The sequence below is a fragment of the Aythya marila genome (genome assembly GCF_965140915.1).
Source record: "Aythya marila genome assembly, chromosome: 22".
In the NCBI taxonomy this organism is placed as follows: domain Eukaryota; kingdom Metazoa; phylum Chordata; class Aves; order Anseriformes; family Anatidae; genus Aythya; species Aythya marila.
The window spans coordinates 4,300,459-4,318,391 of NC_139063.1; the positions used below are offsets into that span (position 1 = coordinate 4,300,459).

Here is a 17,933-nt window from a genome sequence, read left to right on the forward strand (position 1 = left end):
GGCCAGCCCCATCCTGCCCCCAACACCACCGGGGAGCTCGGGCTCATTGATGGGAGCACATTTACACTGCAGACAGAGCATCAAGGCACTGTGACCGCATCCTGGAGCCTCTGGTGTCTGTTCCTCGTTAACCAGTTTGGGAGCAGGTTCCTTAATGAGCCTCCAGCCGGGGATTTGGGTTTGGGCACGTGGTTGGTTGGGTAACGAGGAGCTGGGCTCCGGGCAGCCCCAGCTCTGCTGCTCCTGCATGTTTTAGGCTCGCTTTGAGATGCATTTGGGGATGATTTGGGCATGCAGCTGGAGAGGGGAACTGAGCAGAAGGGGAAAAAAAAAAAAAAAAAAGGAAAAACAAAGAAATTAGAAAAAAAGGAAAAAAAAGAAAAGCCATCCCACTAAAGAGCTGTGCTTGGTGGCCGTGGTGCTGGGCTCACAAACAGCTCCTTTATTTTCCGTGTAAGCGTGATGTTGGGATGTGGACCCAGGGAGCATCTTTTTTTGCCCATTCCCTGTAATTCACCACCCGTGTGGGCTGAGCCTTGGGCACGTGCCCACCACAACCTGATGCTGCTCCCCGGGACCCTCGCCCCCACTCCAACCCCTCCACACCCCATAGGGAAATCTCTCCGGGGCCTGATTCCTGGGGACAAGCTCCACATTAATGCCTGTTACTCCAAAACCAGTGTGGCTATTTTTACACCCCTTCCAGGGAAAACAAACCAGCTCCCCCCCCCTTCCCTTTGCAGCCCTTTTCCTGCGCCCACCAGCGGCGCCGTGACGCAGGGCTCTGAATTTGGGCAGCTCCGGTGCGCTGTGCGTCTGCACGCGCCTCGCTCCGACCTATTTAGAGCTAATGAGTGCGGGGAGCCTTAATCCTGCGAGACGTGGGGATCCTCTGGCGGCGCGTGGACGGGGTGATGCTGACAAGCTGCCTCGGCCGCGGGGGCTGCGGGAGCGGCTGCTCGCTCCGCTGCATCTCCAGCCCTGGCGGGGTTGGGGCTGGTTTGGGATTAAATGGCTTTGGGGGCTGGGTTTGGGGGCTGGGGGTGAGGTGTCTGGGGTTTGGGGGATTTGGGGCAATTTTTGGGGGGTGTGAGCGCCTCCTGAAGGTGATGGCTCGTTCAAAACTCCGTGGAAAGCATCTTTAGGAAGAACAAAAGGTAAGGGCTTGAGCTCAGCCCGTTGCTGAGCCCCTGCTCCCATTTTGGGCCAGTTTTTGCAGCATGGCACCATCCCACACCTGCCCCCCAGCCTCATCCCCAGCTGGGAGCTGCTGCAGTTGGTTGGGAACAAAACCCCAGCACCCACCCGCCCCACTTGTGGGAGCAGAAACCATCCCCTCGTGGGTGAGGAGCCCGCTGGAGCTCTGCAGAGCTCGTTGGCTTTCCAAGAAAGAGGGGGGAACGTGGCTGGGGAGAACAATCGCACAAACAGCGGAGATTAAAATTATCAGCCTCGATGAATCAGCTCGCGTTGTCTTGGGAGCCGGAGTGACGCTTCGAGGGGAAGTTGCTCCAAATTTGGGGCAGGATGAAGCCCCTGCGGACGGGGGTGGGAAGGAAAACAACCGGGGAAAGGGAAACGTCTCATTAACGTGGCTCTGCGCTGGCAGGTCCATGGAGGGAGGACGGGGGCGTTTGGGGGATGAGGAGGAGGAATTTGGGCCCACAGCAGCTGTGGGGTGCAGGACTCGGTGCGCTGCTGGGGGGTGGCTTTTGTCACCTTCCCCGTGGCTCACGCTTCAGGAGCTGGGACCAGAAGGAGCTCAGTGCTGCCTTCACCACGCACCAGAGCAACTCAACATCCCCAGCACAACGCTCCCAGGTCGGGTGCCACAGCAGGGGCAGAGCCTTTGCAGCACGGGGGGGTGACAGCAGGAGCGGGGCCTCGGGGACAGCACCCAGCGGCCGTGCCCAGCTGCCCTGCGATGTGTGGGGGCCACCGAGCCCCCCAGCCCCCAGCTCCCCCTGCCTGATCCTCACCACCAGCGGCTTGCACAGGTCCCGTGCTCCCCATCCTCGTGCGCCGTGGTTCGGCGTGTGCAAGAAGTGCTTGGCGTACGGGAAAAATACGATCGTGATGTGGGTTTGGGGCTTCCAGCATCTGCGGAGGATGAGCGCTGCGAGGCTCCCTGGGCTCGTTGTGTGCGCTGAGCGCTTGTTGTGCCGCTGTTGTTCTGGTGGCTTGCTCGGATGCAGAGCAGCTACCTGTGCAGCGCTCCCCAGGGACCCCCGGGAGGGAGCCGCGTCTGCCTGCGAGGCGGTCTGGGGGCTGCTGAGTTGATTTCTTGTCCTCCTTTTCCTGCCTTGAAGAGGAAATGAGCTTTAATTAGTGCAAAGTTTCCTGCTGGCGTCCTTTTGGGAGACCTGAGCGGCCTTTGGCAGCTTTTACACAGCCCCACACACACCGGGGCTCTGCGCTTTCTCTCTCCAAGCCCTAACCCTAATTATGGCCCCCACCCGACACCTACGTTGCCAAATCCTCCCATCAAACAGCGCTCACAATGGGAGCCTTTTCTCCCTGGGCTCTGGGAGCTGGCTAATTAAACTGCCTTGTGCAACATCGTCAGACCTTAATGAGGAGTCTGCAGCCGAACTAGAGGGCTGGGCATCTGCCCCACCTGGTCCCACTGGTAAGGGCAGCACTGAGCAGGAGCGTGGGCAGCACATCCCAGTACATCCCAGTATAACAGGGCTGGGCACTGGAGTGTGCTGGGTCTGTGCTGCCAGTGCAGGGCTCAGCTGCTTTTTAGCTTTGGAGTGAAGGCACGAGTGGAGCAGGGTACGTAACTGAGAGGAGGGGAGGGAAATATATAAAAAAAAAAAAGCCCTGGTAATTATTCACGGCGGGTTGTTTTTTGCTTTTTAAATGATAAATCACAAGTCAAGAAGCATCTCTTCAGGCCTGAGAGCCTCAGCGCATCCCAGGCTGCTCTGCGGAAAGGGTGGTGGAAGATATCTCCGTGTCCTCGCCACGACAGGCAGACTTAGTCATTTCCTTATGCATAATAATGCAATTATGAAGTCAGTCTAGACCCGTGGTGCAGACAAAGAAACTGGCGGCTGCGTAATTAATCACACGTGTAAGAATCAAGCGCGTTACATTAGGGTTCATTATTTTGTGGAGTGATTAAAAAAGAGGAATGTTCGCTGCAGCAGCAAATGTCTTCTAGGATTGCAAATGTGTTCCCTGAAACTCTCTGTGAGGTGCGTGTGAGCAGGGGCTGCATGGCAGCACGGTTGGCACCGCCTTGTTCCCAGGGCTGTGAAATTGCTGGAGCCGGTGCTGGGGCTCATTTTCTGAGGGTCCTGGATGAAGGGAACCAGGTTCCCCCTCCTGCCTGCCCCCTGGTTCCTCACATCAGCATTTTGACCTTCACAACTTTCCCTTTCCCTGGCTAAGGTCCCAGGGATGCTGTGCTCCAGCCCCGTCGCAGCGCTTCCCAAGGTGCCGTGCCAGGAGCGATAATCACCCTAAAACCCAAAGTCTCATTAAGCGGCAGGAGAGTTACAGGCTCCAACGCCCCTTTCCGTTGCATCTGCACTAAATCCTCATTTGCATTTAAATTACAAATGTCATTTGGGCCAGGCTTTGAGCGGCTGGGCTATTAAACTCAAACTGTATCTTGATGACCTGCGGCGGAGCCGCCTCGAGCGCCAGCGCCGCTGGTTTGGTGCGGAGCAGGGCTGCGTTCACCCAGCATGGGAGAGGTTGTCAGACCTTGAAGGTGGAACTGCAGCGATGCCTCGGTTCGGAGCAGGACAGAGGATACTGCTCACTCTGTATGGGACTTTTCCTTTGGGATTGGGGCATTGGCCCTGCGCTCCCTCAAAAGAAAAATCCTGCTTTGTTTGAGCTTGGCAGCCTGGGTGGGAGATGTGGGGTGTGGATTCATCTCTGGGAAGCTGTTGTATGAGCCCCCTCGAGTGTTGTCTCATTTACGCTTGCCTTCCACCACTGGAGATGAAAGAATTGGGGTGAGCACCCTGCTCTGCCCCCCAGGTGCTGGTTTTCCTCCCCACAAGGGTACCATGGGGAGCACAGCCCCTCCCCGACCACCAAACCCCCCAAAAGGCATCCCTGCTCATTTTCAGCATCCGAAAATCAAAGGAGAGCTGGAACCTCTCGTCTCTCTCTTTTTTATTATTTAGAAAGCACGGATCCTATACAGCAATGCCAGCAAATCACGAGGACTGGGGGCGGTGGCTCAAGCAGGTCGAGGTCCGGGCAGGGGACCCGGCACCGTCCCTGCCCCGCGGCTGGGGCAGAGGGGATGGGGCTGGGGGGCGCGGAGCCGCTTCGGTTCCGTGCACCTACAGAGAGAGGTGTTCGGGTACAGGGGTATGTATAAGCACACAGAGTGCCCTCCGAGCACCCAGCGGGGGCAGGATTGGGCCCCACTTTCTCGGGCTGCTTTTTGGGCAGGCGTCACTGCGAGGAGAAGCAGGGTCAGCCCGCGGGTGCCTGCAGGGCGCTGCTGAGAGGTGCAGCTGGTTGGTGCTCCGGGTCTGTGTCACTCCCAAGTCTCACATGCAGCATTTGCCATCAGTGGTCCCTTTTCCCCACAGGTGTTCCTTTCTATTCAGCAAAACCTAAACTGAGAAAAGCCACGACCCCCCTGCAGCTGCCTGACTGCAGGAGTTGGGGCATTGTGGGGAACCTTCGCTAATCAGGGACAAAACCTTGGCACACATCAAGCTATCAACAAATTCACACCAACAACCTCTGCCTTTCCCTGTAAGCATCTGGGGTTTTCAGCTCCCAGCTCCTGGGGTGGAAACAGGGTTAAGTTTTTCCTCCACCTTCCATTTCTCCTCGTGCTCCTGCACCGCCCTGCTCTCGCTGCGTCCTGGCTCCAGCTCTGCCAGAGCGTGGGTGAGTTTAAAAAGTAATGACCACGAGCCTTTTAACCTGCTTTAAGGCCATCACAGCGTGTTTTCCAGCAGGCTGAGTTTGGCAGGGCTCCCCAGACGGGAAGAAACCCCCGTGGGGTGGGAAATGGTTCCCCTGCATGGTCACCTCCCCGTGACGCAGCACCCAGAGTCTCGTCCCTGTTTAGCCACTGCTGCCTTGGGAACTCTGCTCTTGGCACTGGCGTCTCCAGGGGACACCGAGGCACTGGCTATGGTGATGTGGGGTCATCTGATTTTTTGGGAGTATCCCCAAATTGAGCTCTCAAGTTGAATTTTAGCCTTATCCTGGAGTTTACGCTGAGATGGCTGTTCTGTGGGGCAACCCCCCACTGCCGGGAATCCCCCTCCTGCAGGGACCTCAGCACAAAGCAGCTCCACACCAGGAGCCTTTTTCACCAGATGGGGCTGCGGCTTCTTCCCCCAAGGGGGAAGGAGGTGGAGAGCTGAATTTGGCAATCTGCAACTGCTTCTGGACAGCTCAGCATCTCCTCTCATGGAGCCGAGGCTCACCCTTGTGGGATGTGTGAGAGCCTTTTCCTCAGGCAGGGAGGGATGCGTGGCAGAGGAGACGGATTGCTTGCGTGCCCCAGAGAGCCTTGATCTCAGATCCAAATGGGCAATTCTGCCCCATTTGGTCCTTTGAAAAAACAAATTTGCATCGGCTGCCTCGTCGGCTCTGCCTTCCAAACGGGAAGGCTGCAATTTGCACCAGCTCTGCAGCAAGGTAAGGCTGGTCTGGGGAGGTAATGGCCTTCATTAGGCTAAATTGATGCAACTGGAAAAAAACAGAGCCACCAGCCAGCCTCTCCTTCCAGCCCACGAGCCCCAGGTGCAGCCGGGTGCTCGTCTGCTTCCTCCAGTAGCATCAATTTGCCCAATAAAAGCTATTACCGCTCCTCATGAGCCCCGTCCTTTGTGGGCCGTTTGACCTCATGGGCGCAGACGTGGCTGCGGGAAGGTGAGAGGAAGGAAGGGTTGCAGCTCCCATGGACCTGTCTGTAAGCATTTAGCAGTGGAAATGCAGTCCAGAGCCCCCGGGGCCAGCACCACCACAGGATGTGTGCCCTTCGAGCTGCTGCTGGGAGAGCGGGACAGAGATCCGGGTGAGTGCCGAGCATGAAATGGCAAAATCTCTGCTTCTGGTCGGTCCTAGGGTTAATTTTCAGCACAGCGAAGGCAGGTGGCAAATCCTAAACTCTGCCTTGTGTATCTGTGGGTTTATAAACTGCCGGGGAGTTTATAAGGGCCGGGGAGGACGAGGGGCTGGATGTGCCACGCTCCCCAGCTGCGCGCCGGCACCGCTCATCCATCCTAATCATATTAGCGCTGCGAGAAACTCCCACGAATTGCTCCTGTAATGAAATCTTTCTTGGGCTTAATGTCTTTGGAGGCTGATGGAGGAGGAGCAGTATCCCATTGCCCTGCTGGATGGGGGGCTGGGGAATTTGGCACCGGTGTGTGGCAGCAGGGGACGTGTTCCCCTCCAGCCCCTGGTGGTGTCGGCATCGTGTCCGTGTGCAGGGCTGCCCTGGCTGCTCTTGGAGATCTCAGAATAATACAGCAATAATATTAACTGTCAACAGTCATCCTCCAGGGCCAGTTCTAGTTTGAGGGACTCCAGTAAACCAGTGGCCACCAGTGGATTTTCCTTTGGCCATTCCCACCGGCTGGTGATGGCAGAAAGAAATCCCGAATGCTTCCAGGCACGCAGCACATGGCTCCTTGCTGCTCGGTGAGTCCCCGTTCCCCCATCTTGGGTTAAAATAAATTCTTTGCAGCCAAATGCTTTCAGTCTCGGTGGCATCGAGCGACGCCGGGGCCAGCACGCTGCTACAGCTCCGTGGTGGTCACCTGGGTCACTTCGGAGCGCAGCTCGTCCCCCCCGCCGCCCCGCCACCGGCTGCCCACGGCTAGTCATGCCGGCTTGGTGCGGGCCTCGGAGGGGGTGCAGGTGGAGACCTGCTCCCGCACGGTGTTCCGGGCTCGGGAGAAGCTGTTCTGCTCCACGCGGGCTCGGAAGGGCAGGCAGAACTCTCGGAAACACCTCTTGAAGTTTTCATCCAGGAAAGCGTAAAGGACGGGGTTGAGGCTGCTGTTGGTGTAGCCCAGGGCAATGCAGAAATGCAGGCTGGCCACCACGTAGGGGTTCTTCTTGTCTATGTCCACCAGCGTCCAGACGATGACGAAGATGTGGATGGGCGTCCAGCAGATGATGAAGGCTGCCACGACCACCAGCACCATGCGCGTGATGCGCCGCAGGTTGCGGTCCTTCTCCTTGGAGCCCGAGAGGAGGCGGACGCTCTTCAGGCGCAGGATCATCAGCCCGTAGCAGATGGTGATGACCAGGATGGGGACCATGAAGGCGAAGATGAAGACGCAGATCTTGGTCACGGTGTCCCAGTAGATGGGAGGATCGGGAAACTGCAGGGTGCACAGCACCATCCCGTCTGCGGGAGAGAGGATGATGTCAAAGAGGGGTTAAAAAGGAGAGCAGAGAGTGTCTGCTTGGAACAGTCTGCTTTCAGCTGCTTTGAGCATCTCCATCCTTGGTAAAACACAAGGAGATGTGTGCCCACCTGCCAGCTCTTCACAGAGATTCCCCAGGAGCTGTGCCACCAGCCCTTGGGGTGCCCAAAGGATGCAGCAGGTACCAGGGACCCGTTCCCTGCAGAGCCTCCCGGGCCATCCCCACGCTGTCTCCTCTTATCCACAGCACTGAACATGTCCCCGTGCCACCTGCTGGAACCTGTCCCCTTCCTCAAGCTGCTCAGAGCTTTCCGAGCAGCCAGGGTCTGGCCCCACTGAACAGGAGCTGCTGAGCGTGGTGTGGGCCAGCCGGGGACTTCGCAATAAATCCTGGGCATGGGCTTAGGCACCTGATTTGCACCCCAGAAGCGGGAGCTGAGGAGAGGCACTGGGGGGACTGGAGGTGGGGATGGGGCAGGACAGCTTCTGGGGCTGTTTCCAACCCTTTTTCCCATTTCCCAGGCAAGCTGGGAAGTGACACCATGACAATTTTCCATGGTCCCGTGGAGGGGTGACCTTCACTGAGCTCAAACCGGGGATGGGACCGGGTGGCTTGGGTTTGCCGGGACAGATGGCCCAGGAGGGGACCTTTCCCCCGAAGCCACTTGCCTTTCGACTTGGTGACCGCCATGACCATGATGGGCACCCCGATGACGGAGGAGAGCACCCAGATGCAGACGTTGATGATCTTGGCCTTGGCCGGCGTGCGGAAATCCAAAGCCTTGACCGGGTGGCACACGGCGACGTAGCGGTCCACGCTCATCATGGTGAGGGTGAAGATGCTGGTGAACATGTTGTAGTAGTCAATGGAGAGCACCACCTTGCAGAGCAGCTCCCCGAAGGGCCACGTCTCCATCAGGTACTTGGCGCTCTGGAAGGGCAGCGTGCTGGTGGCCAGCGCGTCCGCCAGGGCCAGGTTGAAGATGTAGATGTTGGTGGCCGTCTTCATCTTAGTGTACCTGCGGTGGCAGAGACGGGAGCTTACAGGGGGTCGGGGCTGGCTCGTAAGGCTTGGGTGTGCACTCAGTGCTCTTAAGGATGAGATGTTGCCATCCACCCATCCCAAAAGCTTTAGAAACCACAAATATTTTTTGTTTTCATTTCCCATTGAGTTTTGAGGGGTTAAAAAGTATCGCTGAGCAAATGTGCCCATTTTGGGAAGGGTGAGGGACTCGCTGCTGTGTTGGGTGAAGCCAAGTGGAACCCTTCCCATGCAAGCCATTACCTGGCCAGGGAGTTGACAGGAGTTAAAAAAAAAAAAAATACATTAAAAAAAAAAATCTGGATAGCTTTTCAGAGAAGTCTCTTTTCCAATTAAATCGATTTACTCCATTTCCCTGAATCAGTTGCACAATGTCCTTTACCTCCCGAAACCTCCTTTATCTGATTTTCCACCCAGTAAATCGTGATTATCTAGCTTGTTTCCCTGTTGAGTTTACTTGCAGAAATTGGATCGATTACCCCCGGAAACAGGCCATCTGGAAGCAGCTCCACAAGCCCGGCTGGAGCTGCTCGGTGGGAGCTTTTTGGGGGAAGCCTGGCTGCGTCGGGCTGTGCCCGGCCAGGCGATGCGGGGCCGTTCGCTGCCTGCACCCTTTGCTGGATGCCAGCCCTGGTCCTCCTCACACCATGGTAGGAGAAACACCTGGAGCTGGGTGCCAAGACCAGAAGGTCCCCAAAATCTGGAGGTCCCCGGGGGTCAATGCACTGGGGCTGGGTTGGGGCAGCTCACTGGGAGCCCCCCCAGTTGCTTGTGGGGTGCTGGGGTCAGGGCTGTGCCAGTGTCTCCAGCCCTTCCCGCGTGTTCCCTTGCAGCGAGCCCCGTGGCTCGGAGCATCCTCCGCAGCCCCCAGCTCGTTTAGATGCAGCCTAATTAATTAACAAAAGTGTTGGCCTGGATGCCAGCTTCTCTGTGCTTGGGTGCCCTGCCTGCAGCGGGCACGGGGGGGGCGGTCTGAGAGCAAGGGGGGGGCTGCGGCACTGCAGAGACCCCGGAGCGAATTTGGATCTGGTGTGCAGGGAGGAGATGGTGCTGGGTGAGTGTCAGGCTTAGCTTGTAGAAAGACCCCGCCGTGTGTTTTGGGTGCATAGAACAAATTGGGGAGGCATTCGGGGGGGGGGTGGAAGGGTTCCATCTCCTTTGGATGCTGCTCGGCTGGAGAGCAGCACACCGGCTCGCTGCGTGGAAGATCAGCAGGGATTTGGTTTGCCCTGCTGGGGGGGGCTCTGTACCCTCTGTAACATCCCGACCCAGAGCTCTTCCCCATGCTCCATCCCCACAGCTCAGCAGGGTGAGGGGAGCCCATCAGGGGGGCTGTGGGCCCCCAGTTCTGCTCCCCATGGAGCCAGGAGCTGCAGGAGTGGATCTGGTGGAAAATAGCAGCGAGCACATGTGGCCACTGGCCCCTTGCCCAAGGGGGGAGAACATCTGATTTGAATTTCTTTTTTAAACACAACGTGAATTTGAAATTTCCTTGAAAAGTCCTTTCCAGTATTATTTCCCGGGGTCTTTTTTTTGTGTGTCTGTGTGTGTGAATGCATCTTTCCGCAAACTTTCATTCCAGGTTAAACAAAAACCTGAGCATTTTTGTCGTCATCAGGTGGGGTTTTTTTTTGGCTCACCTAGGTTAAAAATAGCCGTTTCAGGTAGATTCACACTTCTTTGATCTCTGCTTTCTGCGTGAAGTGGAAAATCCGTTGTGGGTGCCGTGCTCTGCCAGGCGCGCTCAGCAGCGCTGGGTCAGCGCTTCTGCAGCCCGCTGCCAGCTGTGCCAGGGCCACAACCCCCTCCCCAGCCACATGGGGCTGTGCTGGTGAGGCAAAGCAGCAAAGGGGGGGGGCTCAAAAGGACCCCAGAGCTGGGATTTGGGGATAGGATTCAGCCTGGGACCCACAGGGGGGTCCATTGTGGTGCCCCCTCCCTGGGCTGCCCAAGACATGGCTGCTCCAGGCAGAGCGCGGTGCCGCCTTGCAGCCGCCTGTGCTGATGGAGCTCCCGGGGCTGCCAAACCCATCGCAATTAAGCGAGTGCCTTGATTGGGAAGTTAGGCACTTGAAAGCAGCAATCTGGAAGGGCTGGAGGGAGAGAGGAGGCTTGTGTGAGGCACGAGGGGCTGAAGCAGCAGCCGTACCGCAGGAGCGAGCCGGTGTCTGCGCTCCTGGACTCCCCCCAAGCTCCCCAAACCTCTCCAAACACCCAAGTAAAAGAAACTACTTGCAAAACTCCTGGAGCTGCCAAAAGCCCCCACTTTGGGCTGAAAGAGCCTGGTTTTAGGAAGCCTGTGCCCGGAAAAAGGATGCTCTGGCAGCGGGCACGGGAAGCTGTCGTCCGCTCTGGGCACTCGCACGCCTGAGTGTGCAGCTGCCAGTGACGTCCAGGGGTATTTTTAAAAGCCCTGACAATGCGCTGCTAATTGCACGGCGATTGCTGTCAGAGGGTGCAGGGGAGGCTGGGTGCTGGCTCTGAGCTCGTGTTTTGGCTGCCCTGGGCAAGAAGCAGTTTGATTTTTTGGCTGGGCTGGGTCCTTGGGGTGTGCAGTGGGGGTGGAGGGAAGGAGAGGGGTCTGATCCCAAGCCGTGCTGGGATCCCAATCTGATCCCATCTGATCCCGATCCTATCTTATGGCCTGATCCTGCAGGACATTGGGTGGGCTTCAGCAGGGGAACACAGTCCTGGAAAAAAAAAATCAAAGAGGGAGCAACTCTGCTCACGTAGCGAGTTGCTCCATCCTTCCTCTGCTCTCTGTTGCACACGCACAAATATCCAGGACCTCTGAGACCTTTCAATTTCGGGAGCCCAAGCGCCCACCTCGGCTTTCAGAAAAGGGCTCTCATGCAGATGAGCCCCCCCACGAGGGCCCAGGCACGCGAGCAGCAGCTGGGGGGCTCGGAGGATGGCGATGGTTCATCCCCTCGGAGTCGCCCTGAACTGCAGCGTCAGCTGCCGGGGCGGCGAGCGGGGGGGCAGAAACCATGGAGATGGGGTCCCTACGTGAGTCAGGCTCCGTGAGCAGCGTGCAGCAATCAGGTTACTTAGCGAGTTAAATGACAGAGGATGGTGTTTGCACATTAAAGGCTTCTCCGTTTGCAGACGCCTTCCCTCCCCTCCAGCGGGCTGGAGGGGGTCTAACGGCACGCATCCTTCACCCTGACACCGGCCGTGCCGTGTGTGCCTGCAACAATTACTGTAATTTGCTTTATCTGGCCAGGGATGATTTTAGTGGATGAAAAATCCCTTCCGGGGCCAGGTTCCCAGCTCTCCGTCCTCCCTTCCCACCTCGGGGGCTGCAAAGAGGCAGCAGAGGCGCCGGAGGAGCTGGTGGGAGCTGGCTTTGTTCCGCAGGTGAGGATGCTCTGCACCTCCTGTGGCTCGCCTGCGTGCTGAGCCTGCTCGCTGCCGGCCCTCCTCATCCCTCCTCGATCCCAGAGCTGTTCCTCTTAGTTTTGTACGGGGTTTGGAGAGTGGGTCCCTGCTGCATGCCTGATTTCAGGGTGGGAACCTGCCCAGGAGCCAGGTGCTGACTTGGTGCAATGGTGGTTGTGTGCTGGGGGGGCAGGAAATGGGGAAAAATGGGGAATTTCTTGCCAGCCCCGGTGGTCTTGTGGTTATTGTTCCTTATAAACTGCAGCCGGGGCTGCATTAACCCCTGGTACCCAGGCAGGATCAGTGCGGGGCCGTTCCCCAGCAGGGAGGGAAGGGGTGTGCGGGGCCCTTGGTGCGCTCCTGGCTTTTCCCTGGGGTCCCCCCTGGCCAGCGGTGCCCCCCGTGCTCCCGAGGAGATTGCTGGTCGAGTAAGAGTGTCTGGATCCGGCCCCGAGCAGCTCCTCTTGGACAAAGAGGTGTGGGCAGGGGACTTGGCACCGGGGTGGGGCTGTGGTTGGGGTGGGGGCAGCGTCCGGGTGCGTCCCCCCCAAACACCGGCTCCCACGTCCCCTGTGCAGCTTTGTGCACGCGCCGTGGTTCTGCCTCTCGCACGGCATCGGGCACACGCACGGCTCCCCCTCACCAGGGCACCCCACGCACGCGTGTGCGCTCACACGTGCTCCTCACACACGTCACACACGTCCCTGCCGGGCACACCCAGCTCGGTGCTACCTGGGCGGGGGGGCGAGCCACGAAGGCAGCACCCGGGGCACACCCACCCTCACCCGGGGCACGCTCACACCCTGTGCACACCCCTGGTGCACGCTCACTCCCCATGCACGCTCACTCCTGGTTCTCTCACACGTGGTGCACACCCAGCCCTTGCTCCTGTGGCCATCCCTTTCACTGTGCACACTCACTCTTGGTGCACACTCACTCCTGGTGCATGCACACCCCCGGTGCACACTCACTCCCCATGCACACTCACTCCTGCTGCTCTCACACGTGGTGCACACCCAGCCCTGGTGCACCCTTGCGCCTGTGGCCATCCCTTTCACCGTGCACACTCACTCCATGTGCACACTCACCCCTGCTACACGCACACCCCTGTTGCACACTCACTCCTGGTGCACGCGCACCCCCGGTGCACGCTGCCCCCCCCGGCACCCTCGCCCGCCCCCTGCTCTCACCGGACGATGCCGTACATGACCAGGACGTTGCCCAGCAGCCCCACCACGCACACCACGGAGTACAGCGCCGTGATGACGATGGCGATGAGGATGGAGGTGGCGTCCTTGGCCCGCGGCTGCCCCGTGCCGTTGCCTCCGGGGCCGGGGAGGGGGACCCAGGCGGTGCCGTTGACCCAGGCCGTGGCCGGCTCCGTGGGGAGCTCCGTGGGCAGCTCCATGGCCCGCGGGCGACCGCGGCCGCGCCGTGCCCGCTGCGCGCATCCGAGCGCCGCGGCTTCGAGCCCCGCTCCCGGCGAGCGCCGCCGCCTCCCGCAGCCGCGCGGCGGCCGGGGGCTGCCTATAAACGGCCCCGAGCCACGTGGGGACGGGGGCGGGCAGGGCCGACCCCCCCCCGCATCCTCCCCCCCTCTGCACGGCTCCTGCCTGCATCCCTACACCCCCCCCCGACCCCGCCTCTGTCCCTGCTCCTTCCATCCCGCTGCTTGTGACACCCCCTCGGTTCTTGTGTGTCCCCCCCCGGTCCCTGTTACACCCCCCCGGTCCTTGCTGCCCGCCCCCCCCCGGTCCCTGTTACACCCCCCCAGTTCTTGTCCCCCCCCCTCCCGGTCCTTGCTCTCCCCCCAGTCCTTGCTGCCCCCCTCTGGGTCCTTTCCCCCCCCCCCCGCGATCCATGCTCCCCCCCATCCCTCTCCTTGTTGCACCCCCCCCAGTTCTTGCTGTGCCCCCCCCGTTCCTTTCGTTCATCCCCTCGGTTTTGGCCCCCCCCCGCCCAGATCCCTGCCACCTCCCGGGGCTGGGGGGCAGCGGGTGCTGTGCGACCTGCGGGGCTGCTTCAGTTTTCCTTTGTTTGGAAGACGGCAAATGGGGGGGCTCCCTTATCCCCCCCCATCTCCCCTCCCGCTGTTTTTTAAGAAATGAGGGGTTTGGGGGATGCTGCAGGGTGATTTGGGAGGGGTGCGGCGGGGTGGGGGCTTGGGGGAGGCTGAGGGTGGGACTTGGAGGATGCTACGGGGCAGATTTGGGGGGGGGGTGCTGGAAGGTGGGGGGCAAAAGTCTGCAAAGCAGGGGGCAGGAGCTTTGTGCTTCCTTTTGGCTCGGGGGGGTGCTGCAGGACGTGGAGGGAAAGCCTGGTACCGCTGGCAGCTGCTCCAGCCCCGGGGATGGGTTCTCATTCTGGGTGGCTCTCCGCGAGCACAAAGCGCCAGCGGTGCCAAAGCTTCCCAAAAAACACCTGGGAGGGAATCAACAGCTTCTCATTCACCCCACGGTTCGGATGGGAAATAAACAGCTCCCGGGCTGCTGTCTGGGGAGGCAGCCCCATGCACGTCCCTGCTGTGCCGCTGCCACGGGCACGGGAGGAATTTGGGTGCTCACGAGCAGCCTGGGTGCAATCTGTGCTTCCTCACCGGGTCCTGAGCTTTGCATCCCGGCAGTGAGGGTCGCAGGGATGCAGCAGCCCCTTGGGTGCTTCCATCCCTGGGAGGGCTTTGCCAGGGGGCACCGAGAGCCCAGGCAGGGCAGAGGGATGCGTCCTGCCCATGCAGCTCCCCTGGGACGCGGTGTCCGAGCACCTTCCTGGAGCAGAAGCAGCCTCCTGGCCCCGGAGCAGCGCAGCAAGGCCCCGACGTGCACGGCTCTGACGCAGTTCAGCTCCCGATCTGTCCCAGTAAGAGGAAAGCACCGGGTCAGGGAGGGTGAAACCGCTTTTAGCGGGGCTTCAGGGGAATGAGAAGTGCTTCGGAGGAGGGCTCGTCCCTTTGCTTGGCTCCCTGTGTGGCTGCAGACCCGGTGCTGACCCTTTTCCAGGGGGTTCTCTGCAAGAGAATAATCATCCTGGCAGGTTCAAGCAAATGCGTCCTCCTGGCTCAGCTCGGGCATTTTTATTTTTCAGCTGGAATGTTAAAAATAAACCCAGCGGATACATAAAACAAATTGAAAATCTTTAAAGGGCTTTACTGCTCATCCGCCCGGCTTCGGCTGTTGCTGCTCCGCTGGCCGAGCACCACGCAGGCAGGGCACGTGCTGCGGCTGTGGTCCCAAAAAGTGGGGAAACTGAGGCAGCAAGGGCACGTTGGAGGGGAGAGCACAGCCTGGCTGTCACCACGCATGGAGCATGAGGGCCATGCATGCGAAGGGAATGAGTCCTTGTGAGTCCTGACCCTGCTGCTGGTGCTGGTCCATCCCCACAGCCCCACACACTGCTTCTCTCCCCATCCCTAATTTTAGGGGTGCTGCTTTGTCCTGGGTCAAGTCCTGCTGTCATATGGGGATTGCTCCTCTCAGGATGTTTTCCGTGGCACCGCCTTAGCAGGATGCTGCCTCTGTGTCCCCTCCAAACAGCCCCTGCTTTGGGGGCTGAAAATCAAAGTGAAAATCAAACCGGCATGGGGGGAGCGGTGCCTGGGGCTGTCAAGCAGCGGCTGAGGAAAATTCATGGTGCTCATCTGCTGGGCGAGCTGGGGTCCATCCGGGGGAATTTACAGCCACGACTGCTGGCGGCGGTGCTTTGATTTACTCCGAGGTTGCAATCTTGACAAAGCGTATTTCACCACGTGAAGACCCTCTTCCCCTCCGGAATTTATTGGTTTTCATTAAAAAGGCAATAAACAAAACGCGTGGGGGCCGTGAATCTGCTCTGGCAGGGCTCCAGCCCGAAGCCGTGGGCATCGCTCAGCCTCAGTGCCAGAGGCACGGCGAAAAAGGTTTCTGTCCCCAAGGTTTCCCAGCCTGGGGGGGCCCTGGGGGGGCCCCCATTGCACATTGCTGTGTCCCTGCTGGAGCTCAGCCTCACACCATGGCTCGGGCAGTGCCACGAGGGCTGCGCCCCTGTCCCCATGTCCCCAGAGCAGCGCAGCCACTCACAGCCACACAACGACCTAAACCCTGGTGTGGCAGCCGGTTTAAGTCCTGCTTGTGGCAATTCGGGGCTGTGACGCACAGGCAGGAAGCTCTCCTTTTTATTGCCTCGCCCCTCCACTCTCCCCAGTGCTTGGCGTCCCTTTTTGCTGGATTTCTGCCCCAAACTGTAGGTGCTGCTGGGCACCGTGGCCTGCCGTTTGGCTGAGAGGTGTTTTTGGTGGGATGTCACCGCTCGATGCACGGCCTTTCCCTGGCTTTTCCTTCAGTTTCCTTCCTGCCTCGCCTCCCGGTGATGCACAGGCAGGTTTGTGTTTTGCTGCTAAAGCAGATGTCGCTCAGACCCGGGGCTCAGCATCCACGATCGATGCTGCAGGGACAGGGACCGACGGTGACACCGCTGCGGGTGCTGGGACCTGGCCCCATGGCTCGCCGTGATCCTCCCCAAAGCCCTGGCATGAGCCTGTGCTGGATGGTACCCACAGGCACATCGGCATGCACAGTACCTGAGGACCTTTTCCTTGAGCTTTTTCTTTCTTTGTCTGCTTTTCTGCCTGCCCATTTGGTGGTGCTCAGCAGCGTGTTGACTGATGGAGCGCAGCAGCCCCGGGTGCCTGAGCTTGAGAGGGGCAAACGCAGCCCCAGGGCAGCAGCAAACGGCTCCGACCCTCAGCAAACCCACGGCACCAGGAGTCTGAATGAGATGCAGGTTGGGAAGATTCCCAAATGTTTCATCTGCACCCTGCCAAGAGGGGGAATGTGGTTCCCAAGGCTCTGCTGCTTGCAGCAGGCACAACCCCTCCTGCAGGGAGGGCAGCGAGCGCGGCACCGCGTGGCACCGGCTCCTGTCGAGCCCACCAGCTCCTTCCCCTTCTGCTCAGCAAAGCTGTCTGCCCCCAAGGGCACGTTGTGGGGTCTGTGGCAAGCCCTAAAAACAGCAGGAAGCGTGGTGAGAGGAGACAAAGGACCGGGGGAACATCAGGCACGAGGCAGATGGGTTAGGCGAGCCGTGGGGGTTTGCAGATGGGAGGCTAAAGGCAGGACCTGGGCTCCGACAAGGCTGGGAACCCGGAGGGCTTGGCCCCTTCAGGCAGGCTGGAGGATGTGCTCGGGGCTTCTCTGTTCCTCTCATTGTGTCTGAGAAACCCTAGAGGTCAGCGGGATGGAGGCACGCAGAGCCCAGCTGCTGGTGAAGCCCCTTTGGGGGGGCTCTGTTTGCCCCCAGCTCCACTTCTTAGAGGCCTGCCCTGGGACAGGAGCAGGATCCCACCTTGGGGAATGGCAGCACACGAGCAGGACGGGCAGCACATCGCCCTGCAGGTCTCGGGGGAGCTTTGGGATTTGCAAGAAAGGGGCTGACCAAACCAGATGCCCCACGAGGGGAGATGAGCCCCGGTACCCAGCGCTGCCCCCCCGGGCTCAGCCCTTCCTCTCCCCGTGCCGGCAGCAGCAGGTAAATGTTCCTCGGAGAGGAAAGCAGGCGGGTTGGTGTGCTTTGTATTCCCACGTCAACAGCGCCGAGTGTTTTCATACCTTGCGGGGCAGCTGCTGGGAAAGAACAAAGCCTGCCTGCCAGGGGAGTTCAAATTAGCTGAGCTCCTTCCCTGCCTCGCCGCTGCGCTCGGCTGCGTGGCCGGGGGGATTTCTGCAGCGCTCCCCCTCCGTGCTGGGGTCTGCACCACGGTGGGGCTGGAGCTGGGGTCGGGGGATGATTTGGGAGCCCCTCGCTTGGTGCTGGTCCCCCCGGGCTGCTGCAGAGCTCGGCGGTGTCCCCGATGCTGGCGGTGTCCCCAAGTCATCAGCTCTCGGTGGCGGTGCCAGCCCCGAGCCCCCTGCTCCCACCCAGAGCTGACAGATGCTGGGTGCATCAGGTGCGCCACCCTTACCCCCACTTTCCTTCAAAAATGCCTCTGTGGGTCGGCTCGAAATGCAGCTGATTGCTTTTTTGGAGGGGTCACCACCCCTTTTTCCTTCACCACCCCCATGCCTGGCCCTATAGCAGGGGTGGGGACTCATCCAGCGCCCGGCTCATCCATCACAGCACTGCAAAACCCTGCAATCCCCACGGGAGCCTTTTTCTTTTTTTCC

The 17,933-nt window shown here is 59.7% G+C and overlaps 1 protein-coding gene across 1 annotated transcript; it reads right to left on the bottom strand.

Annotated features, from left to right (window-relative positions):
- Nucleotides 1-6,824: 6,824 nt before the first annotated feature.
- On the bottom strand, nucleotides 6,825-13,207 carry OPRD1 (opioid receptor delta 1; the record flags this gene model as incomplete). The annotated part of the gene is made up of 3 exons (XM_082777511.1): nucleotides 6,825-7,357; nucleotides 8,046-8,395; nucleotides 12,990-13,207. 3 exons carry the CDS (start codon nucleotides 13,205-13,207, stop codon nucleotides 6,825-6,827), a joined length of 1,101 nt encoding a protein of 366 aa, XP_082633637.1.
- Nucleotides 13,208-17,933: the final 4,726 nt, after the last annotated feature.